This window comes from Miscanthus floridulus, chromosome 15, assembly GCF_019320115.1.
Source record: "Miscanthus floridulus cultivar M001 chromosome 15, ASM1932011v1, whole genome shotgun sequence".
Classification (NCBI taxonomy): domain Eukaryota; kingdom Viridiplantae; phylum Streptophyta; class Magnoliopsida; order Poales; family Poaceae; genus Miscanthus; species Miscanthus floridulus.
The window spans coordinates 13,793,102-13,818,925 of NC_089594.1; the positions used below are offsets into that span (position 1 = coordinate 13,793,102).

General features: G+C 42.2%; 1 protein-coding gene across 9 annotated transcripts; it reads left to right on the forward strand.

Moving 5' to 3' along the window:
- The first annotated feature begins 2,663 nt into the window (after positions 1 to 2,663).
- On the forward strand, positions 2,664 to 25,581 carry LOC136509146 (uncharacterized). 9 transcript variants are annotated; one of them, XM_066503963.1, is made up of 16 exons: positions 2,664 to 2,924; positions 3,846 to 4,069; positions 4,155 to 4,419; positions 4,570 to 4,792; positions 4,902 to 5,025; positions 5,233 to 5,403; positions 5,492 to 5,572; positions 6,024 to 6,473; positions 19,518 to 19,582; positions 19,702 to 19,753; positions 19,952 to 20,374; positions 20,503 to 20,640; positions 20,872 to 20,901; positions 20,993 to 21,165; positions 23,766 to 23,840; positions 24,984 to 25,581. In XM_066503963.1, exons 2-16 carry the CDS (start codon positions 3,905 to 3,907, stop codon positions 25,054 to 25,056), a joined length of 2,508 nt encoding a protein of 835 aa, XP_066360060.1. In that variant the 5' UTR covers positions 2,664 to 2,924; positions 3,846 to 3,904; the 3' UTR covers positions 25,057 to 25,581. The 9 variants fall into 9 exon arrangements, with proteins under 9 accessions (XP_066360060.1, XP_066360065.1, XP_066360063.1 ...); XM_066503968.1 differs by having other exon boundaries at positions 23,772 to 23,840; XM_066503966.1 differs by having other exon boundaries at positions 3,852 to 4,069.
- Positions 25,582 to 25,824: the final 243 nt, after the last annotated feature.

Below are 25,824 nucleotides of genomic sequence, written 5' to 3' on the forward strand. Positions count from 1 at the left end.
GCGCCGCGCATCCCCAGTGCTGGGAACAGATGGTGGACAGGTGGTGCTCACGCGAGTGGAGGAGACGCACAACTTGTGCCGGGAGTGGCGTTTGATGATGTCAGGTGTAGCACACCATCAAGGCAGCCGCATCCTTAGCGGATATGCAGAAACATGGGTATGTAAATTCATTTATTTATTCTAACGCTCAATTCTGCATGATTTCTAATCATCTTGCATTTTTTTCTCGTAGTCGGCGTCACATGGTGGCCAGCCTTGCTCCATCTTCAAGGCATTTGCTATGGCCCACAAGGGCAAGGCGACGTCCGACGTCGACTACAACCCGGAGGATGGGCCCAAGGCGTACAACAATGCGACCGTCCACAACTGCCTCAGTGAGTACACATCGATGGCAAGGTAGGTCCATGGGTTAGAGTACGATCCGAGCACCGAGGACCTTGATGGAGAAGTCGTCATGAGGGTGGGAGGAGGCAAGAAGCATGGGCAGTACGGGATTGGTGACGGCGCAATCAACTCGGCCGCTACTCCCAATCTCTCTCAGATTCGAGCAAGCAGCACGAGCAGGAGCCCGACCATATGACCTCGGCAAGACACTTCACACCACCGGGTGGAGGCACTCGAGGTTATTCCTGGTTTATTCATCGTTCATTGGTTTTTTCATACCTTTTCTTTGCATTATTGTAACATTGGGATGAATATATTGTAGGCCCAGCTGGAACAAGAGAGGAGGATACGGGAGCAGATGCAGGCGAAGATGGAGAGGGTGGAGGCCGAGCGGGAGGCCGAGCAGCGGAGGATGGCTGAGATTCTTCAGTACATACAAAGTCTTGGCACCGCTACGGGTGTAGCTCCGCCACCTTCGCTATTCGCTCCACCTCCACCTCCTCACTATTCTACTCCTGTGAGTATAAATGTTTTAGTTTATATTTTCATGCTTACGGTCAAACCTAATGGAGTATAAAAGTTTTATTCATGTATGGTATATATTTATCTTGTCTCACATATGCAATCTCTTCTCCTTTGTGCAGAATCAATCGGCGGCATCGAACGATCCTCATGCTTCAGCGAATCCTTCACCAAATCAGTGATGATACTTGTGGTTGTTAATGATACTTCTATTTGCAATTGTGGTTGGCGATGATGGAGCACTTGGATTGCTTGTGAACTCATTTGTGATATATTGTGAGACATGCGATGTTTGTGATATATATGTGGCGTTTGTGATATATATGTGGTGTTGCTGATATATATGTGATGTTGATGATATATATGTGATGTTGGTGATGTTCGTTATATATATCTTCTGTTTGTTTGGATGGGATGTAAAAAAACAAATAAAAAAGACTGTTTTCAGTCACTTTGCCGAGTGCAATGGCCATGACACTCGGCAAAGTGACCATCTGGGAACCACCTGGGAACATGCTTTGCCGAGTGCAATGGTCATTGCACTCGGCAAACATCACAGATTTGCCGAGTGCCACGGTCCAGGCACTCGGCAAAGGTCGCCACTTTGCCGAGTGTCTTGTCGGCGACACTCGGCAAAGTGGCCACCTTTGCCGAGTGTCTAAGTCAATGGCGCTCGGCAAATCGGGTGCCTTTGCCGAGTGCTTGAGCTTGACACTCGGCAAAGCCGCCGTCACGGTGGCGCTCGCCATCACGACCACTTTTCTTTGCCGAGTGTCGGATTGACACTCGGCAAAGACTTTGCCGAGTGCCCGATAAAGTGCACTCGGCAAAGAGGTCTTTGCCGATAAACTGTTTACCGAGCGCCCTTTGCCGAGTGTAACACTCGGCAAAGGCTTTGCCGAGTGTATATCGGCCTTTGCCGAGTGCCTCAGGCACTCGGCAAAGAAGCCGCCTCTGGTAGTGACATTTATGTCGTCATAAAATTATATATGTTTCCTAAGATTCTAACCCGTGCGGGAGGTTAGGACGATGTACTAGTAATAAGATAATTTAGATGGTATAAGGCAGCTACTGAGCGTAATGACCACAGAAGATCATGTATCTTTCTAAGTAAAACTGTAAAAGTCAAATGAATGTAAAAGTTAGAGGAAGTTCGATTGGACAACGAGGTATGTGGCGTGGCGTAGGGCTAGAGGAGAGCATAACCCTTTGCGAGCACCTCTTCCTAGTGGAGCACGACATGGCCGACCTCTGCCACTGAGGAGCTACTCTAGCTATCGTGGGCCCTTAATAATTTGCTTCAGTATGGCGCTCATCTGCATGAGGGGCCGTATGGTGGCGCGTTAGAGAACCAAGGCAGGAAGACCAGAGAGAAGAATGGGACGAAGGGATAAAAAGTGTGAGGGGGGCAAAAACGACATTTATTGTCTTCCTCTCTGCTACTCACGAGGAAACATTATTTTAAAATGCACGATATTTGCCAGCAAATTAATACTTTTGTAGAATTTTCGCTGGCCAATTGAACATTATACTAGAGGGTACAGGACAGCTATGCGAGCCTAATCACCACAGAAGACCCGGTATTATGAGTAGAAGTGAAGTGAAGGAAAGTCAGAGGAAACTCATTGGACAACTGGTCACTGGTGGAGAGACAATGATGTGTTGCTTCTTCTAGTTGCCTTGCGCACAAGCAACTCGCGTTTTGTTATTTGAAAAACAACTCGAGAGTTTGCAGTCGCAGCGTGCCCATTATTGACCAAATCCAAGCACGCCCCTCAATACAAGACGCCGCGGTGGCGCGGCAGCAGTTGCCCGCCGGCTGTCAACGCCTGATAAGAGCTTCCACGACGCTTAATTCCCCTCAAGCGGGACCTGCACCGCCTGGGCCTGCTCTGCTTCATCCTGGTACCGCATCCGCATCGGTTTAGCAGTGTCGTGCTTTGCCGGGGGCCGGTCCTGCACCGGTCCATGTTTCTTTTGTTCACTTTGTCGCAGCGAGCTCAAATATATACACTACAGTACGTAGCTCTTTCTCTCCGTGCTTGAATCTTGCAAAGCTTTTGTGGGCCAACAATCTGCCAAAGTGCTGCTTAATCCTGTCATAAGTCTAGCTAGATTTGCTTCTATTGCTAATTTCGTAATTGCTGGAGAGTGTTTGGGTTACCATTCTTTTCCTTCCAAAAAATGAAGAGATTACCTGCCTCTTTCAGAGATTTGTTACCTTAATGAGTTGTTTCTCCGATCGATAGGAGTACTTAATTTCTTGAAGATAGCCTCAGATGCCCTTGTGCCTATTGTGTAGTACGTTGATCTGTTTTCGGGAAACGAGTACAAGGCATTAGAAAAATTGCAGCAACACACCCTGCGTTATTTCCGGTTGGTGCCAACGAGGTTGAAGACGTACTGTCGTCGCCTTGATCGATGTCCCTCACGTGTTCCTGCTCTGCTCGAGACAATCAGAAGTTGGCAGCTCCTTTGTTTCTTCTGCATATACCACTGTAGACTGTACTATAGCTATAGAGTATAGACTATGCGTTGCATGCCCCGTCCCCGTGCCCTTGGTGGAAGATAATGATCTTCGTTCGTTCGAAGCTAGATTTGCTCCCTCTCTTCCCTGTTGACGCCTTCCGCCTGCTCCCTGTAACCGCTCATTAATCATGTCGTAAGTCTAGCTAGATTTATTTCTTCCTTCTGCTGCTACTGTGGCTGGAGATCGAGTGTTTGATTATATATTGGGTTGTTGGCTTGCCTTTTATTTATTTATTTATTTCCCTTGCCAATGAAGAAATCATCTCTTTCAGAGATCTGTTAGTTGTTACTTGTTAGCAATACGGTGTTTCTCCCCTCCCATGCATGTCTGTTGATCCTATTTTCATTCCCCTCTCCTACACATTTTTTCATAGCCACAGTAACACGGTCCATCAATTGTTTTTTTCAAGATACAGTGAAGTTGGAAGAGTGAGCATCTGCCTCCAAGTCTGATTCATCGTGTCCGACGATGGACAATAATTACCAAAACAGCATATGTTTTGACTTAGAGAAGGCGTTAGCTGATGAAAGCGTGGCTCCAATAGACCTACGTTTCTGGTTCCTCAAGGCCATCACACAAGATTTCTCTGATGATCAACTTATCGGCGTCGGTGGCTTTGGATCTGTTTATAAGGTAAGTATATATACGTACCATGCAGGCAACTTGGCCCTAGCTCATGGACACAAATTAAACTTAACAATAATGTTGTGAACTGTAGGGAGTGCTTCCAAATGGGATTATTGTCGCTGTGAAGAAGCTTCATGATAACAAGCTTATTGAGGTTCAAGAGAAGGATTTCCTGCATGAGGTTAATTGTCTCATAGAGGTGAAGCACAGAAACATAGTACGGTTTCTAGGCTACAGTTACGAAACGCAGCATATGTTGTATCTGCATGAAGGAAGAAATGTCTTGGTAGACAAGCGGAACATGTTGTTTTGCTTTGAATTCCTAAGTAAAGGGAGTCTTGCCAACTATGTTACTGGTAAGATGAGCCATAAGTAAGAGCATTTCTGATAAGTAAAGAAGAAACAGCTCGTCTCATGACATAAATCAGAACTAATCATAGTTACCTTTTGTGTTGTGTTGTGTTGTGTTGTGTTTGTGTTGTGTTGTGTGTGTGTATTCTTCACAGATGCATCTTCTGGACTTGAGTGGAGGGTTCGCTATCAAATAATTAAGGGGATTAGTGAGGGCGTGGCTCATCTTCACAAGCGGCGTATTATTCACATGGATCTCAAACCTGAAAATATACTGCTAGATGACACCATGGCGCCTAAGATTACAGATTTTGGTATATCGAGACGCTTCAGAGAAAACCAAAGCAAGATTATTACTGGAAATATAGTTGGATCACTGTATGATCTCTCTCTCTCTCTCTCTCTCTCTCTCTCTCTCTCTCTCTCTCTCACAGACATCCATTTCCCGTTTGGCTGTTTATTCTCACTGCATTAATTTTTCATGCAGGGGATATATGGCTCCAGAATTTTTAAAAAGCGGAACAATCTCATTTGGAACAGATACATATAGTCTTGGTGTTATAATCATACAGATTCTAACGGGGAGTAAGGAATGCCCCAATGTTAATATGGTAGTAATAATTTACATTCCTGTTTCAAGATAATGGCTACTTTTTTTTTTGCTTGGTGCTATTCATCACACTACTTGCGGGTTCGAAATCTGCATCAACCTATACGTGTTCTATATAGCTACATGTTTGTGTTCCCTATCTTAAAATTAAAGGCTCGCCCCTGATATATATATACTTCTTAGTGCGCTTTTATTGTAACATTGGTAGGTGCTTGAAAGTTGGACGAACACATTTGGGACATCAAAGAGCAATCCACCACTAGAACAAGTAAAACTATGTGTTGAGATAGGGATAGATTGCATGCATGATGACCCAAGCAAAAGGCCTCATATACAAGATATTATCCGTAGGCTTAATGAAACACATATTTCAGTGCAGGTAGTATCATCAGCTTTCATTTACATTAAATATACATGCCTGCTCCCACAAACTTCCTATAATTGATTTATTGTGTCTTCATTTTTAGCTGGGTAGGTTCTACCAGTACTATCGACAGGCCAAACAAGCATGCAAGCCAATGCGAATTGTTGCATCCATGGCGCCAGAGGTGAGTTTACATTTCTACAGCCAACCGTACAGGGGAGCAAAACATGCATGTGTAATATATATAAACCATAGTACCACCATGCATACAAGTCTTCCCACGTTATATATGATTCAGTTTTTTTCAATCTGCTCATCATTTAATGTTGATTTGGCATTTTAATTTTGTCCATGCATGTATACAGAGAATTCATGGTAATTCCACTTCGTAATAGCTAATCTCTTTCCTTTTGTTTTGAAAATCAACAGTTAGCCAGATCCGTTTTATTCATGCTTGGCAGTGTTTCCCTTTTCTTTTTGCATGTAAACAGTCATACAATACAATGTCTATTCTTACCGAAAGCAGTTTTTTTCCATTTCTTTCCACCTTTTTATCTTGATATGATTTGAGTGTGTGTTGCATATAATGCCACTCTGAACTCTCACTAGTCCGTGCACATATTCTGCTGTTGTAGCTACGTCCTTGTTGGTCAAGCAAGAGTGCGCTGCTGGATGTCCACCCTCTCAAGCTCTGCTTTCCCTTCGAGGCCAAAAAGGTTACACAGTGCTCACTGAGCTTAGTTAACAGGACACATCAATATTTTGCCTGTTTTATCAGACAGCAGTTCCAAGATATGTATGCTATCGACCAGCACATCTCCTACGATTTGCGCCCAATGTCCACTGTTGTTTTAACTGTAAAGATGGTAAGGCAAGAGACACCGCCATTAGATGCGGGCATGTTTGAGATACTAATGATCTCCATGGAGAGCAAGAAGGACCTTCAAAATCTGGAGTCATCCATTGACAATGATTCCCCAAAAAATGATGATGATTTATTGAAGCGAGTGGAAGAGTTGGATGGTGAGGTACATGCTGCCGTGTTGAAGGCTGTCATCTGCCCACCAAAGGATCCTGCCCCTAAGGTGAGTTTGTCATCCTGTCCTTTTCAAGATGACATGGTTGAAATAATGTTTCATGTTTCGTATCTATTTGGCATACTTATATTTGTTAACCACAAACACCTTAAGACCAGTCCAGGTGGGGGTTTCATGTCACTATTATTCAAGACTTATGTGTTGGAAACGGTGTAGACAAGTTTCATCCCTATGAAACTCAGTTCATCCCATGAAACTTTTTCATCTCTCTATTCATCAATACTATGCTACATCAGTTCATTTATTGCTTATGAAACACTCATGAAAACCCAATTGAGACTGGCCTAATTATATGGGGGAGCAATTTTAAGTAATTGTTTTCATTAATTGCTGGGCAGCAACCAACAATGATTTGCATTAGATGTCTATGAGGAAGCAGACACATTATATTCCATCTCAAGAAGGTTATGCCAGGTTATATTCCCATCATATGTACCAAAACATTGGTTGACTCGACTAGATTCATCCATGTGTTATAATATATTAGGATATCTCTATATATGGTATATTGTGATCATTTGTAATCAAATCGTATAAGTTATCTGATGACAACATGAGTTCCCATCTGTTGGGGGAAGGTGCGCCTTCTAGGCACCCCTTCTTTTCACCCTTTCCGCCTCCCTGACCTTTTCAACCCAGCGTGCGAAAGGAGACTAAGACCTCTTCAGACCCTCCTGACGGATTGCATTTCGAAAGTAGCGTTCCCATTCCGCCAGCTGTGCACTCTACGGAATTGCAGGCAGTTTTCTAGGATGGTGAAAGGAGAACAAGCAAGGAGGAGGTAGAATGGCAGCTGGCAGGCTGGAGGCTTAGGCACCCGTCAGAGACCGGCAAAGAGAAGCCTGCCTCCGCTGGTCCCTCCCCCACTTCCGCGCGGGGCCAACGAACGAGGGCAGGCGTGGACTGGGGACGACTGTTCCCAGGGGAGGCAGTTTGAGTTAGGACCAAGCTGTACTGGATCAGGCAGGATATGATGTGAATCTAGAGCGGTTGAAGGGATAGTTTAGTCTTTGGAAAGTCTACGGGCATGTATAAACATGGCCCAAAGGGTTGATGTAGAGGATGACGAATAAGAAGATTGCTATTGCAGCGAGCTATCATGTCATTCATTTTCATTTAATACTCCATCGTGGTTGTTGCCCGAACTTGTCATGGCCCCAAGGAAAGGAGCGAAAGGAGGAAGTGACATAACTGAGACTTCGAAAGCAGTAGAAGAAGCGGCCCCAGCAAAAGCAGTGGCCACATTAGCCGCGAACTCAACCGTCCTCCCTAGGGTGAATACCCCCCCATCCCCCCAGTTACCCGAATTGGCAGCGCTACAGATCCCACATGACGAAGCAGTGCCGCCAATGGGGCGAGAAGACACCCTAGAAGGGTTCATACAAGATCTAGGAATCGAGGAGAACGAAAATGAAGACGGCAAAATCTAGGACAGGAAATCCAAAGATTAGAGCGACAAAAAGAGCAGTTGCAGCAAGTAGTGGCGAGAAACAGGGATGAGCAGGTGAAAACTCCATAAGAGAAGCCGAACAGGAGCAAATTAATCTCAACAGAGACTTTGAGCAGCTACATACAGAGGGCAAATGGCGAAAACGCCAGGCATGTTGGCATTGATGTCATTCAACCACAGCATGACTACATTCGCTAGTTATTCTGGGTATTGTATTGGCCTAATGACTTCAACGTTGAGCAGTCTTTGGACTTCGGCTTTCGCTGTGTCTTTCGCTTGACATTTTCTTCGCTCCAATATCCTTCGCTGAAGGCGAAAGGGTTTGCACAGAAATGATAACATCGATATCGTCAACATGGACTACCCATACACCACTATATTCGGCAGAGGATTCACCAACAAGTTTGAAGTCACTATCAGGCAGAGCAGAATCAGGAGAGGATACCTAGAAGACGTTGTTGTCAAAAATGGCACCGACAAATGTGTCCACATTGGCGCAGATTTGGCATTCACCAAAAAAGAGAGCTCATACTGTTCTTGCATGAGAATAGCGATGTTTTCACCGAGTCAGCGAAAGATCTTCAAGGTTTCAGCCGGGAGCTAGCACAACACTCCTTAAACATAAAAAGCAGAAGCAAAGATGAGAAAGCATAAGGTCAAGAAAATGTCAAGCGAAAGACAGAAGCAGCGAAAGCCGAAGTCCAAAGACTGCTCAATGCCAAAGTCATTAGGCCAATACAATACCCAGAATGACCGGCAACTGTAGTCATGCTTAAGAAGAAAAACGACAAATGGCAGATGTGTGTTGATTTCACTGACCTAAATAAGTGTTGCCCAAAAGGTCCATACCCCTTGCCAAGAATTGACAAGTTGGTCGACATAGCGGCCGGTTGCGAAATGATGACTCTCCTCGACTGTTTTTCCAGTTATCATCAAATCTAGTTAAACAGCGAGGATGAGGAGAAAACGAGTTTCATCACACCTGGTGGGACATATTATTACCGGTGAATGGTAGAATGACTACAAAACGCAGGGCCAACTTTCTCAAGAATGACAAATATGGTTTTTAGTGAGCAGAAAGAGCGAAATCTCCTCGCCTATGTCAATGATATACTCGTAAAAAATGACAAGAAACATACCCACATCGTAGACTTATAGTAAAATTTCATGAACCTGAGAAAAAGTGGCCTCAATCTCAACTCAGACAAGTGCTTTTTCGACATTCAGAAAGGGAAGCTACTCGGCTATTTAGTCTCCGCCAGAGGCATCAAAGCAAACCCCGACAAGATCGCCACCATAGTGAATATGCAGCCACCAACAAACAGAAAGCAAGTGCAAAAGTTAACAAGAAGGTTAGCGACATTAAACAGATTTATCGCCAAATCACCGGAAAGAGGGCTGCCTTTCTTCAGAGTCCTCCAAAATTCTAACCTTTTTGCCTAGGGCCTTGAACAGCAGCAAGCTTTCAACGACCTAAAAGAATATCTTACCAAGATAACCACATTGTCCAAGCCTTCGCCAGCAGCAGTTTTGCTACTGTACTTGGCAGCCTCGCCCGCAACCGTAAGTGCGGTATTGGTAGAAGAAAAAGAGCACAAAAACAAATTGAAACAATGTCCCATGTACTTCATCTTTGAGGCATTGTCCGGAGTGAAGTTGAACTATTTCAAGCTTGAAAAAATAGCATACACTGTGTTCATGGCCTCGCGAAAATTGGAGCACTACTTTCAAGCTCATCGAATCAAAGTGTTGTCAGCTCAACCCATTGAAGCGTTATTCCGCAACAGCGAAGCCATTGGGTCAATGGCAAATGGACCATAGAACTCAATGAAGACACCGTTGTTTTCAAGCATAGATCGGCAATCAAGTCTCAAGTCCTCGCTGATTTCATCATAGATTGGACACCAGTAGCTTTTGATACTACCTTATGGTTGGAAGGGCCCGTTTGGACAGTACACTGTGACGGAGCCTGGGGTGCCTCGGTGCCAGAATCATAGCAATTCTAACCCCACCAAGCGGGCCCTAGCTCAAATATGCAGCAAGGTTGCAGTTCCTCACCACAAACAACATAGCCGAATACGAGGCAACACTCCTCGGATTGCGAAAACTCAGGTCACTCGGGGTAAGAAGAAGTGTGATTTGGTCTGACTCCTAGGTCATCGATGGACATATCAAGAAAGATTTCATAGTAGAAGAGCCATACTAGCCAAACATCTAGCAGTAGTGTGACGAATGGAAAAGCACTACTCAGGTTTCACCCTTCGCCACATCCCAAGAAACAAAAACATGGAGGCAGATGAGCTTGCAAAGGCAGCATCACAGAATGCCCTAATGCCCCCAGATATTTTCTTTCAAGTCCTCACTATCAAGGCAGTAAAACAAGAAGAGGACCACCTAGCAGCATTACATGCCATCGCAAGCGAAGATGGGAGATCACCCATTTTCGCATATCTAAATGAAACTAACAAGCCAACGAGCAAACATGAGATCGAAAGGATCAATGCTCACACCAAACATTATTCAATCATAGGTGGTGAGCTATACCAAAGCAGAGTCACCTTGCCGCTCCTCAAATGCATCAGCAAGCAGCAGGGTGAAGAATTACTTAGTGAGATTCATGTTGGTTCATGCGACACACATAGAGGACCATATTAAATCGTCCACAGAGCGATGAGGCAAGGTTTCTATTGGCCATCAACAGCCAAAGATGCCAAGCAGATGGTCCAAAGCTACGAAAGTTGTTAGATGTTTATCACCAAGTAAACAACACCCGCAAACCCAACCAAGTCAATAATCCTGACATGGCCATTATAGAGATGGGGGGTTGATACAGTAGGGCCACTTCCACTGGCACCAAGCAACTTGCGTTTCGCCTCTTCACCATAGAATATTTCACAAAATGGATTGAGGCAAAGGCATTAGCTAAAATAACCTTAGGCACCTTGATCAGTTTTGTCTGGCAGAAAATCATCTGCCGATTTGGTGTACCTTTGTACATTACAGTGCATGATCAGAAACAATTTGTTTGCACAAAATTCCAAAACTTTTGCAGTGAACTCCAGATCAAACTAAGCTTCGCCTTCATGAACCATCCACAGACCAACGGAGCAATCGAAAGAGCAAATGGCTTAATTTTCTCAGTAATCTCCAAAACTCTGTTTGACTCAACGAAGGGAAAATGGACCCATCAAGATTAGTCACAATAGACTTAGGCACCCAAATGGCCTTTGTGCTAGCACGTGGTGAACCAATCACCTCTCTAGCACAAGTGTCATTTTTGGGCCTAAGCAAATTTGAATCAATTGACAAGTTGAGCTTAGGAGTGTTACCCAAGGGACAATCTATTCTTAGGTGTCCCTTTATTCTACAAGTGTAGTATAGGCGGCTCTTCTTCTTATTAGCCTTCTCTTCTTGCCTTTTGCTTGCTACCTTGCTAATGATCCTCTTTCTTGATGACACAAGGTGTTGCGGGGTCAAAACCGCGGTCAACATTGTTGTTCGTCGGGATGTCACTGAGTGTGTGTCTTTGGTGGCTTGGGTGGACTCAAGAACACAAAGAACACAGAGAGGACGCATTGTTTATCCTAGTTCGGGCTATCAGGGCCCTACGTCCAGCAACAGATGACCCTTGTATTCAAGAGAACACAAAATCAGGGGGGTTACAACAGAGTGTAAGAGATATTTGGAAGTGGGTCCTTTGGTGCTGATGCTTGGCTCATCAACGGTGAGGTCTTCCCCTCGTTGGAGGGGAGGAAGACAATGGAAGTGGGGAGGAGCTCTCGGTACTCCTCTCGGGATGGCTCTGCTCTCGGTGCAGAGCTCGAGCTATTCAGTGAGGACTCGAATGATCTGTCTTGAATCGTCCTCCCCCCTCTAGGATCCGACCTCCCTTTATAATTTGAGGTAGGTCGGGTACATGGCGGTTTGAGGGAGTTTAGCCTATGGTCTACATGCGCTAGAGTCCAAGAGGGTCTTACAGTGGCATGGATGGACCTTAGTGTTGTCATGGAGTCGAAGAAGCTCTGAGCGTTGTCCGGCTGCTTCATCCTGACATGCTGAGTGTCATGCTCTGTCGTCTTGGATCGGCCTCCACCAAGTATGCCTTCTAGAAGCTTCTTGGAGGTGAAGGCATCCGGCTTGAGGGGCTGATGAGTGGGCCTAGGAGCCCCCGAGCCCCTAAAGCCAGCGAAGGGATTTGTCACTTTGTGTGACGTCCCGTGCGTGACCTTGTCACTGGAGTGGTTGATAGCATCGCGCCTGCTGGGCAGCACTAGGGAGCCCTCGAGCCATGGATGCTCCGAGCGCCTGTCTCTAGCCTAGGCCTTGGCTAGCACTGAAGGATGAGAGGGCCAAGGATCAGGCTTAGACTCCTATCAATTGGGAGCCTAAGGCTCGGACGAGCTCCTGAGCCCCGAGCAGAGGTGGAGGGCGTGGTCGGGCTTGACCCAATCCTTAGCCAGAAGCGAGTGCACCTAAGGGGTGTAGCCCTCGAGTCCTTGAGCAATCCTGGAGGCATCGGTCGGGGGTCTCTTGGTCGGAAACATTTGATTCCGAGGCTTAACATACCCCTATGTTAGGATCTCATCACAAGGCTTTCACTTTTCTTGTTAGGACATGATCAAACTTTATGTCCCTTCTCATGGTAACCATAACACTTCCTTATGCTTCTTCTTGTCTTCTTCTTTGGAAGTGTGGCTTGGTCATCAACCTTGTTGGAACACATAGAGGCATTGTGTCCCATGTTGGAGCACTTGACATGAGCCATCTTCTTCTTCTCTTGGATCTTGATCATGCCCTTCTCTTCTTTCTTCAAGGTGCAATCTCTCATGTTGTGTCCCGCTTTCTTATACTTGAAGCAAGTGATGAGAGTCTTCTTTGGTTGAAGTTGCACCTTGGTGGTCTTGGGGGCTTTGCTGCTCTGTCTAGGTGTGGCACTTCCGCTCTTGGACATGGCACTACTACGTCATGGAACTGCCATAGTCTTGAGCAGCACTTCTGCGTTCTAGATAGATTGCACTTCTCCAATTTGCCCCTTGGCTTTGCCATTGTTAGACTTGTGACCTTGTTGATGGGTTTCATGCATGCTATGGTTGATCCTTTCTCAAACTTCTTCACCATGTCTTCACGGTTATCTTGAGAAGGTTGAACCTTGCATTTTTCCTTCAATTGAATCATGTCCCCTTTTAGCCTCTCAACTTCTTCCTTCAGCTCCTTATTTTCTTTTGTAATGGAATCATCACAAATTTCTACAAGTACATGCTCAAAGGAAGGTTGGCTTGCTTGAGAGCAACAATTGTTAGCACATGATAAAATAGGTGGAACTTGTGTACCTGTGCACTTGTGAGTTGTGAGGTTGGTATGATTTTACTGTTGTTACCTCAACCTCGATCTTGAGCAATTTCTAGCATGAGATGAGAATCCATAAGCTTCTCAAGAGAGCACAAGAGCTCATCATGATTTTCTTGCAATATCTCATTCTTCCTAGTGAACCTTTCCACTTTGTCCTTAAGCACATAGTTCTCATCTTCTAATTGAGCAACACAATACAGATAGTTAATAGTATGAGTTTGCTCAATTGACAAGTTTTCATGGCTTTTGACCAAACTAGCATGAGAGCACTTAAGCATTTCATGCTTTTTGGTCAACTTCTCCAAGCATTTATTCTTTTTTTATGAGAAGTTCTTGCTTGTAAAGAGTTTCTTCTTGCTCTTTAGTTTTCTCTATGATCTTAAGCATGATCAACTTGTCTTTCTTGCTTATATGTGCAAAGTGTTTATTGAACTCATCATCTTCACTCTCACTCTCACTTGCCACATTCTTCTCTTTCTTTGCCATAAGACAAGCTTCTTCTTCCTTCAAAATGTTAGTCTCACAAGGACTAGAGGAAGTAGAAGTGCCACATGTAAAAGCATTGTTCCTAATCACCATTTCATTACCTTCCATTAAGTCATATGTTGGTGAGGAAGTGGATGTGGCATGATCACTTAGACCTTTTGGGAGAATCACTTGAGCCTCTTCATTTATCGATGAAGTTGAGCACTCCTCAAGTGGTTTCGCCAATGAGAGCAACTTCTCTCTCTCTTCCATTGTAAGAACTCACTTGAGCATTCTAACATGATGAACTCACTGCTGGACATATAGGGCTTAGACTCTCGACTAAGGATATATCCTTTTTGGCTTGAGTCCTAAACCATTCAAGTCCCATAGATCATGAAAGAACCTTGAAGTCACCTAGAGGGGGTGAATAGGTGTTGACGGTAGTTATCATTCATCATAAACCATCAACTTAACTTGAATAAATGCATGAAAAAGGATCACCAACATAGACTTAGGGGTTTAAACTGGCAATTTCCATGAGTTTTCGTGAATCAGTGTTTTTAGCAGGGTTTATCCAGAAAACCGTTAAGGAGGATTAAATCGTCAAATAAAATCATGTTTATCCACAGCAAAATCAACTCCAGAAGGTTTCAGAAGACTCAAGAAGACTCCACACCAAAGCGAGGGACAAGCCACTGCCAGGTGGGGCCAGCTGGCCCCACCTAGGGGCCGCCCGACCCCTGGGGGACCCACCTGTCAGCCTCCTTCATATGTCGATTTCCCACCGCCTCCTAGGATGCATCTACGTCGTCCTTTAAGTTGGTTTGATCCGAGGGCTCACGTTGGACGCTCTGGCCTATATAACCAGCCCCTGCCCCCCTCCTCCAAAGCACGCTGCCATAAGTCAAGATTAGACCAGAAATTAGGGTTTCCAGAGAGAAGAGAATGGAGCTCCAATTCTTCAAGTTTCTAGTATAGGTTAGCTAGCAAGATTCAAGTAGAGTTTGGGCTATCGCTTAGGATTCCGGATCTGTCGTCTGGAGACTGGTATAGCCATTGTATCTCTTTATTTATGACTTGGTGCTACTTTAATATTATGTTGCTATTTATTATGTTCCTAGTTTGCTTTAGTAATATGCTTAATATAGTTATGATTAATGATGAATATATGCATATGTTCGCAAAGCTCTTAGCTCAGTTCTCGGGAGAGTTAAGTGGTCGACATTTTGTAAGCATGGTACTTAGATATTGTTTGCCTGCTTATGCATTCTGCACTTTGGGTCATGTGGTAGATCACGGATGTGACACTCCTGTTGAGTCCTTTGTAGTGCGCTCCCCGTTTGTAGAGCACGTAGAACGTGATTACGAAGGAAGACAAACTCTATTTTTAATCTTTCTTAGTAATGTTCCTTATGCATAGATCCAAAGTTAGTTATACTATAGATGAGAGTGTATATACTTGGGTGTACAAAAGACTTAGTAGATAAGTAATGACTTAGGAATCTTTTACTCTTAACAAATCTCCTGCTTAGCCTTACTACATTTTATGAGTATCTATCTCTATCTCCGGAATACCATTATTACCTTACACTTATCATTTATTTATCACTTGACTTACCCCTGCCATGGCATGAGAATGGTTTTATCATAAGTATACATATTTGTCAATATCTCTATGCCAACACAACCCCATAGCTCCTCCCTATGGATAAAATATAAATAACGATACTCGGTATACTCCCGGGTGAAATGCTACAATGGTATATTATCTGTGCGCTTGCGGATACCTTATATATATAATTTACAAGTGTTCTCATAATTACCAACAACGTATTTCTGGCATCATGCTAGGGATGACAACTTAGTTAAGAGTGATGCTAAGAAATGTCAACAATAGGCTTGTTTAAAACAAAACTCAAACTTGCTGTTAAAAACCTACGCAACATTGTCGCTCAGCAAGCGACACTGCCGCTCCACCTAACAAACTCGACTGCACAATTGAAAATCTACCCAAGGAAATTTAGATCATGCAAATTACTGAGCTTCCTAGGGTAGTGTTGAGCCTATTCCATCACTTGTTTGAAGCGGAAGCTTATGCACAAGTAGATCATGACCAAAACCTAAAATCACCAACAAACAAGTAGAGCGCAATACAAAGCAAGAACACAAGAGAGACAAGGTGTATTTATCTTGTGGTTTAGTTCGCCACTAAGGCTTGCCTACCTTCACATTGTTGAGTAAGTCATAAAGGCTTTGGAGTCTTTTTCAACTCGCTCCTCTTCTCTAACTCACCACCTAGGTGATGAGCTCGAGGTTTCCACTGTGATTTTGGGCAATACAAACTTTCCTGTGGCTCACCACAAGTATGGGAGCTCACCGGGTGACACCTAGCCATCTAGGAGGCTTCACCTCCAAGAGTAACAAATGCACAATGAATGCTTGATGAAGCGTGACAAGTGCTCAAGGTTTGGCTTGCTCTCAAATGCTCTCTACCTCTTAATCATATACTAATTACTCACTCTCACAAAGAGAGGGGTTAGAGAGAGCTCAAACAAGGCTTGGAATGAGTTGGGAGTGATTTGGGCACCAGCGGCCTCACCAGGAGGCGTGGGATGGGTACATATACCCACCCCACAAAAACTAGTCGTTATGACCTATACAGGTGTGGCACTGCATCTCGTCGCGTGGCACTGCCGGGCAGAGAAGCGGCACTTCCGCAACTCTCAGAAACAACACAGGTCAGCTCACGAAAGACGCCATAACTTTTGACTCTGAACTCCGATGTCAATGATCTTAGGCTTTCCAAAAGCTTATTTTGAGGGCTATCCGACCCAACCAAGAACAAGCCCAAATATCAACATGTGAAAGTGTTGTGCCAAGTGTTTCTCTCATGTTAGCACTCAGGGTTCGATTAGTTTGAGCACCTAAGACTTTGTCTATGATTTGTATTGTATCCCCCTTGATAGAACGGCATACCTATACTCATGATTAAGAGAATAGAACCATTTCAATCACTTGAGTCTTCAATGTCTTCATATGCCATTTCTTCTCAATATCACTTCATAGGGGTTGCAATCATCTTTATCTTATCTCTTCGAGCAAACTCTCCTTCAGCAGGTGACTTGAACCATTTCAACACATATGAGTTAAATTCATGGCTTCAAGTCACTCCTACTAATGATTTGATCCTCAACACAATATGACTCCTTATAGCTCGATTAGTACTTTTGACTCAATGCATGTACTCTCTTCTTCACCTTAGCCATGGTACCTCAGTCCTCAAACCACTGCTTTCCCTTCACCTTCGCTTAGTCCCTTGAAGCTCTTTCCTTGCTATCTTCACCCTATCAAGCCTTACTCAAGTCACATCAAATTAAGCATCCATTGAAAAATGATTTCTTAATTATTGTGATCCTTGCTTGAATATCTTCTAGATATGAATGTTGAGATCAATGAAGCTTTAGTTTGATTCACTTAGATTGACATATATGAATAAACATCAATATGGTCAAGCCAATTCATAATTCCTTATATCCTCTTCATTTTTGGCTTGACACCTAGAATATTCACTTTAATATCTATCTTCATACTTCTAGCTTAATCAAAGCTAATTCACTATTAAACTCTTCTTGTTCACGAAAAGCAAGCCACCTATATAAGACCATTCCATGTTATCAACCCATGTCTTATTTGCCTGTTGCCAAACATGCTTGCTTTCACATGATGCAATGATATCCCATAAAATAGAGGCCATTTCATCGATTCCATTTGCATTGTTTTCTTTTGCTTGAACTATATTGTTTTCATAATCTTCCAACACAACAATATACAATTTGGCCTTCATTTAAACACTATATGGAATACCATCAAGTTTGCCTTCTAGTTGAACCTTGGATACACTTCTCATTACACAATCCACAAGTGTATGCAATAACTCAATTTTCTATTCAACACTTAGCAAACTTGTTAGACCTTTCACTACTACAGGATTTCTTTTGCGCGACGGTGCCCTTTTTTTTGTTAGGCATCCGTTATGTCACGATTAACCGTGACCATTGATTGGAGGCGGTTGCAATGCCCGCCTCCATTAACCCTTTTTGTCCGCCTCCATTAAGATTTCTGTAGTAGCGTTTAATTGGGTCGTCATTCGATTAACCAAAACTCACTAAAGGGCTAGATGCACTTTTAGATCGACCCATTGATCAATCCACTAATCATTTGTTGTGGTTAAGCACCCACAACACTTCCCTTGTTCTTCGCTCACTCGAGGCCCCCTTGTCGTTCGCATCCATGAGACAACTAGCATTCCTCTTGAAGCCCGCGTCATAGTTCATACAACACTTCAAGTTTTCATATTGGGTGCCCCAGAACTAGGTACAACTATTAGGGCAAGCATGGATCTTTTGACCCCCCCCCCCCCAAGATCACTAGTTTGATCAAAATTTTTTGCACGATAGGTATTGGTGGGCACTTTGTTACCCTTTGGAAGTAGAGAGCCAAGGAGACATAATAGATCATTGAAGCTAGCGTTGGACCATCCTAAACGAGCCTTCAGCATTAGCATCCGGAGATCAAAAGGCAACATCATCCATTCTAATGAACAACCCTCATAGATAGGCTCATTTCCCTTCTTCGTCTCTTTAAATTTCTAGCCACCTGGGCATCCACCGGTAGAAATCTGCACATACATGATGAACAACTTTTGTCACCGAAGAAGCGAAATTCGTCATAATTTTAGTTTTATGACGAATTTATGACGAAAAATCATTCGTAAAAACAACGCGTTATATTTGTTCATCCATGACGGACTCGAGCAACTTGTCATAGAAGTGGCTTGATTTGTGACGAAAAACTAACTGTCATAGAACTATTTTGGTATGCGTGGCAGGGGCAGCCATGCTGGCGGATGCATCCATTGGAGATGCTTTCACGTGTAGATGCTATAGCCGGTTACATTGGAGATGGTTCGGGTCACGTGTCACCTTCTTGTTGGACAACGTGGCCCTCTCTTGTTCTTGCACATTTCAGGTTCTTATTGGACCACGTGTCGTATGTGTTGTTCCATTTGTTAGGTTTTTATTGGCACACGTGTCGTGTTGCGGTTGTAGCAGTGTCACTTCTTCATTGGATCATGTGTCATATTTTTATTGGTCCACGTGGCTTGACCATAATATCCCACGTGTATTTTTTTACTTGACTATGTGTCACGATGTTGTACGTCCATGTGTCAGTTTTTTAGTGGACCACGTGTCGCGTCCTAAACTACCCACGCGTCTTTTTTTATTCGACCATGTGGTAGGACGGATTTGTACCACGTCTTGGATTTGTATTGGCCCACATGTCCTGTCCTTGCTCTACACGTGTGATTCCTTCGTTTTTCCACGTGTCAAATTTTTATTTAACAACGTGGCCTGTGCAGGATCTACCACGGTAGAGCAATCATTACATCAGAAAAATAATTCCAGATTATATGATGTTTGGACCCAGGGTCCATCCAATTTAATGCACTCCTATATAATTTGCTCACAACTCACAAGGTTCATGAATACAATCAATACGAATTCTAGCTTTCTAAACCTAGAAGGCAATGGTTTTGTAAACGGACATAGTTTGTGATACAATATTATAGAAGTAAAGAGGTTGAAACCAAATGGTCTTAATTCTGTCATCAAATAGGCTATTAACCTTTCCTGCCCATACCAAGCTATCTGCATATTATAGAAGTATAAAGGGATTCAAACCAAATGACTTTTTGGTTGTCTCAGGTCATATCAAGGGTCGGTTTTGGTGAGGAGATACGAACCATGGATGTGCATTCAACACAGCCCTGGTGAGCAGATTTAACGATTGATGTTGCTGGCGTATTACTAGACACACCAGAATGAGCTTGATCGATATATCTAGCTTTACACTTACTTATTTGTGCTCAAATTTTATCCAATCCCTTAGGATTTTGGTGGGTCGTGGCAAGCTTCTTTCCCTTTGGTACTACGAAATGGAGGTAATGGCACATGTGACATTCAAGCATCTTTGTGCTTTTATCATGCTGAGATGGTTGAACTGTTATATATTCCGTATCGATTTGGCACAATTTTAATTAGTATTTACTAACCCAAACACATTATAACACAAGTATTAATAATGGGGAGTTTTAGCAATGACAAAGAAAAAATAATTATTTTCATTAATTAATTACCAGGTGACGACAGTTTTTTCGGTAGATATCACGGACAAACCAGAATACTTATATAGTCGCATGATACATGGCCATGCAAATACAGTCACCTCAGTAAGATTCATCCCTCGAACGGAATGGTGTGTGGCTGGAGATAGTAGGGGATATATCCATGTCTACACGTGTCCTACAATGGACGAAATAAAGAGCTTCACCACCGGTCGTGGTTCGGTCAAATCGTTGGCGATTCACCCTACCTGCCCATACCTGCTATCAGTATCAGCGTGCGAAAACGACGACGTGATTGAGATCTGGGACTGGGAAAAGGGCTGGGCATGTTGTCGAAAGGTTCACTTTTACGGCATAATTATACGAACCCATGCCACGTTTAACCCAATGGACGCCAACACCTTCGTCACTTCCCATTATTATCATGGGGTCATCAAGGTTGGCCTTCCTCTTTTGCTACTTCTTTTGTGCATATTATACGAACGGAGCTATTAATTAGTTCATGTCCTGGTTCAATCTGACTTTGATCGATCCTCTATACATGAAAACCGAATTATTATTAACAGGTCTGGTCAATTAATCCTTCCGCTGATCAGCCTATCACAACAATAAGATGTCCGGGCTTATGGCGCCATGATCATGTTTTTACTGAGGCTGCAGGTCCGAACCATGTGGTTGTTTCCGGTTTCAAAAGAGATCCGCTGGTAAGCATCGATGTGTGCATTTTTTTTTCTTCTGTTCGGCAGATGGCTTTTGCAGCCGCTGCACCTGCCTCTCATAAAATTACTGTACGGACAGCCAGCATGAGCTGCTATGACAAGCAGCCGAAGCCGAACAGTCTGTTTCTATGGAATAGCAGTCGAGCTGAATAGCATGGTTTTTTTTTTTGAAAGTCGGATTTCATTACTTATTTCTTGTGGTGTTGCATGCATCAGATATGGGATTTGCAGCGTCGACAACATGAGGTACGGACTCCCCCCCCCCCCCCCCCCCCCCCCCACCCCCTTTTTTAACTCGGATTTCATTACTTATTTGTTGTGGTGTTGCATGCATCAGATATGGGATTTGCAGACAGGGACACGTGTTCACACATTCAGTCATGACCCCAGATTTGTTATAGGTATAGGTACCACAGCAGCTTGCCACCCAACACTTCCACTAATAGCTGCAATTGGTGTCGATGATGACGGACACCCGGCTGTTCGCTTCTGGAACTCCACTAACTACAGGTGATATTCCGCGTGAACCCCAGTCCCCAGCTACCACTACACTCATCACGTATTGTCGTGTCTCGGTGCGTGTGCCTCTATATATGGTAATAATAAGTTGTCCTTTATAAAAAAGGGTTTTCCGTGTTTGCTCCAATGATATATAAGAACATTTTCAGTGCCTTGGTACGTATTTTCGCTCTACACTAGTCCTCGCAACACCTTTTTAGACAAAAAAAAAGTTATACATTCCATCTACGGATTCATTATACTCTAATCATCCTTGCTAATATTAACCACTGGGTCTTCCTTTTTCTAAAACATTACCACTTTTGTCTTTATGAAAGCCTCGTACATATAAAGTAACCAACTAAATATAAATATAAATTGCCCAGCTTTGCCAAAGTGTCAATACGAAGAATAACCAGTACGTAAACGCCCTAAACTATAACATATAAATTGCCCACCTATGCCATGTTTAGAAACAAAAATTCATGTTAAATTAACATTAATGCTCCATGATATTAAAAAAACTATATAACTTGCTATTTTAGATAAATATTCTTATATTTTGAAATTAAGTATATATTATAATATATTTATATTGATAGTTTAGTTGTAAGCACTCTAAAGTTTTTCAAAAAATATATGGTTGCACCTACATCTTTTCTTTTAGAGAGAAAAGAAATCTCTTGCACTACGGACAAGCCAAGCTAAAAATGCATGTTTATTCTATGTAGCAACTAGCAACTAAGAGTACAATTAGGACATCGAATCAATGTTCTTAATAAAATCAAAAAAGAGGGTTCAAAATAAGAAGTGTTATGGGCACTATGATTAACTTAAAACGGAGAGGAAAAAATGTTCTTACAAATCACATAATATTTGGAACTCAGAAACCAAAACTTTGTATCTATTTTTAAATATTGATGTCTCTTAAAATAGCTAACCCATGTAGAGCACGGATTAATGGAGTAGTCGCCACATAATAGCAAAAAACAGGGTCGCATGCACCGAGCTGTAGTAGGATGTTGCTAGATATAAATATTGTAGTGGACACTACAAAAAAATAGGAAACAAGCCCTCTGATTAATAGATGCATGTATTTTTGTACGCTACATCTAAAAATAACAAGACAGATCCTGGCAAATGGCCACCTATGTCAATCATTACAAAGATTAAGATTATCATCTCTATAAATCAATAATTATAGGTGGTTTTCTTACATTGCTCGCCTCTTTGAGACATGCGTCATAAGGAGACCACCTCCGTGAATGATTATTTTTAGCGTCAAGGCTCTTAAGGGCATTGTATCTAGAAATCAATTAACAGAGGTGACACTCAGCCCCGTCTTTATAAATAGTTATCTAAAAAATCATTACTTTTTCATATGAAGTCGGGTGAAAATAAATTTTATATCAAAATTATAGAGCTTAGTGTGTCTACGTCTTTGTAGCTGACATGTTTTGATATGAAACTACTTAGATCCCCAAAAATTCATTTGAGGTTCTTAGATTTTGAAATTAAAATTTAAAATTTCAAACAACCTCAGATGTTGGCTTGGCCTGTACTTGTCAATGCGGTATACAAACTTTTTTAGTTGACAAGTTTTTTATTTGAAGTCATTTAAATATTCATTTTAAATTCTCATATGTTGAAATTTAAAATTTGAAATTTTCAAACGATCTCAAATGTTGACATGATCTATTTTAAAGTTGTAGTGCTCGATGCAGTCTACAACTTTGTAGTTGATAAGTTTTCTATATTATTAAATCCTTTAGAGTCCAAAATATTCGTTTTTCAATTATCATAATTTGACATTCAAAAAAATTTCTAATGATCTCGGATGGAGATATGTACTATACCAAAAATATAGTACTCAATGAGATCCAAAACTTTGTAGTTGAATTTTTTTTTATTAAAAATCATTTAGGGCCAAAATATTCAATACAAGACAAGTGAGTGTATAATATAGTGGTAGTGATAAGACACGAGAGACCAGACGTCATGTGTTCGAATCCTAGGAAGCGCACGTGCATGTATTTCACACGAAAATCGTGTGACTTATGACTTGTGACGCTTGATCGTGATACCTAGCTAAGGTGGCATCCACCTCTGTAAATGTTATTTGCAGAGGCGGGCACCTTAATTGATTTACAGAGCTGATCCAGCGGACCGCCTTAGTTTTGCTTGGAGGTTGAAATCTAGTTTGGCATTGACATAGCACAGTGTGTTTGAGAAGGTTGATTAGTCTGCAAGGCAAATGGTATATATATGCAGAACCCACTTCACCAATGGATACCTCGTTGATGAAGTGAGTGTTGATCTTGGTATGTGTTGACACAATTATGGTTCCGCACCTAAGGTGCTAGAGTGCACGGATCGCGAGCAGGTCGATTCATGTAATTCTGCAGGATTCAACTTGACAGATCAATTCCATGTGACTATTATCATTAATGATGATTACAGTTTACCAAATTAATTGATAGCTCGATGGTTTCACTTTTGTGTTATTTTTAGGGTTTATATTTTTTCTAACATATATGTAACAGTTTTATTATTAGTTATGTTGTGTGTTAAGCTGTTGAAGGATACCACTAACCGTAATACTACTTTGTAAGTTTCAGGCTTGTGAAAACTGTTTGGTGCACGTCTAGCGGGAAGATCATATATCTTGGATTTGTAGGCTCAAGGAGGTATATGATTCATTATCTTGCTATTTCTGTACTTTGCTACTATTGACGTGTGAATGTAGGACATAGAAGTAGGCTAAATCAGCCTATATTAAATGGTCTTTAGCGAACTGTAGCGATAGGAACAAAGCATCTGTAATTGATCTGTTTCATCTCACCACTATTGGTCCTTGTTTTATTTTAAGTTGAAGAAGTCATAAACTGTGAACTATGGTACTTGGTCTGCCTTGAACACTAAGCTTAGCCTATAAGATGTTCTAGAATTGAAGCCTCTACTTTTGAAACTATTTTTAAAACCAAGCTAAGTTTCTGATGGTGGTTTTGCATGCGGAGGTTTTAAAAAAAATGAAAAATCTCATCATCTGTACAGAAGTATAGGTCATGTTGCAAAATGAGGACCTGAAAAAAGAATCATCGACCATTTCTTCTTCCACAATAATTATGGACAACTGAGTATTTGTTTTAAGAGAAATTTTACTATGATTGAAACAAACTGGTGCTCGTATGTCTATTTGTTATCTATGTTTCCACGTAGGGAACAAACTGCTCCACATAGGGAACAAACTGCCCCATTTCTTTTGAAAAAAATTATCTTTGAGATATCGCATGGTCACCATGATTTATTTGGTCATGATTTGAGGGTCAAACACCACCCTCAAGAACTGGTGAAGGATATATATAGACAGACAGTGTTCTGAATTTTGGCCGGATGATCCCAATAGAGTACTCCCTCTATAAAGAAATGCAATTCTAAGTATGAATATAGAGAGGCACTTCCTCTGTCCCTAATTAAGTGTTACCGTGGGATCCGTGCCAGTCAATTTTTTTAAGTTTGACTATATTTGTATAAATTATTAGCAATATTTGTGTCTTCAAATAAATCTATTATAAAAGTAAATTCAAAAATCTATCCAATGTTACTAATTATGTACCATAAATATTATTATTTTTAAATATATATTTAGTCAAAGTTGAGTATGTTTGACTTCTCGATAAGTAAGAACAATAGATAAAAAAATGACTGGGGAGTACTGGTTTAGTATTCAAATGAGACCGGGCACTGACATTTAGGGTAGGGAATTGAATTTTCTAATGGTCGTTTTTGCCTATTTAATTTCTGACCACGAACATATCTTGATTATGTAGGCTCGTCATCGGAACTTACAATACAATAGAAGTCCTGGAAATTGACATGGAATCAGTAGCATGTCATCAATAAGGACATGCGCACAAAATTGGCCATCGCTTTGTTATTTGTCTCCAGTGTATGTTTGCGTGCCCGGCGATCAAGGGACAACTCTGATGAAATGAACGCCAAAAGTGAACAGAATATTTTCAGGATGATAAGCTCTTGGCGTAGAAACAGAAGTTATACACACGTACTCCATGTTGCAGCAGAGAAGCAGATAAGATGATCAGATTTGAGTTCTCGGAATCATTATCCCTATTCGCTTGAGCTACTTTTACAGTGTTTTCTTCTCACAATATTTCAGCATAAGTATCGGTATAAGCTAAATTTCAGTATAAGTGTCCCTCCACATAATATAAAGTTTATTTACAAAAAGCAGCTGGTTTGGGGGTTGCCGTGGAGAAGTGGATGCAGAGATTTGTCTACGGGCTACGGCGGGCCTAGTTGTGCGTGGCTAGGACCAGCAGACAGACAGACACACCCTGACTGTTGGTCCAAGCCTAATTATGTTCATTCTTCTTCTGAACTGAAAAATTTACTTTCCTTTGTGTTTGCAATGGTATACAAGCTTCTTCTGAACTGAAAATTTTACTCTCCTTGTGTTTGCGTTGGTATACAAGAGATTGCGTGTCTGCAAAAAATACTCATAGTATCTTGGCCACCTGCAAAAAATACAAGAGATTGCCATGCAGCAGCCTCATGTCATCGATTTCAGTTCAGCCGTCTAGCGGCTATGATGAGTTTGCTCGGTTGCCTGCGAGGCCACTAACCAAAACACGCCTTTAAATCTCCAACTCC

What these genes read in the sequence shown, in the direction of transcription:
- LOC136509146 (XM_066503963.1), top strand. Translation starts at nt 3,905, where the DNA reads ATGGACAATAATTACCAAAACAGCATATGTTTTGACTTAGAGAAGGCG. An exon ending in GGAAATATAGTTGGATCACT is followed by an intron (nt 4,793 to 4,901) that starts GTATGATCTCTC and finishes TTTTTCATGCAG; the next exon opens with GGGATATATGGCTCCAGAAT. An exon ending in TGGAACTCCACTAACTACAG is followed by an intron (nt 21,166 to 23,765) that starts GTGATATTCCGC and finishes CTACTTTGTAAG; the next exon opens with TTTCAGGCTTGTGAAAACTG.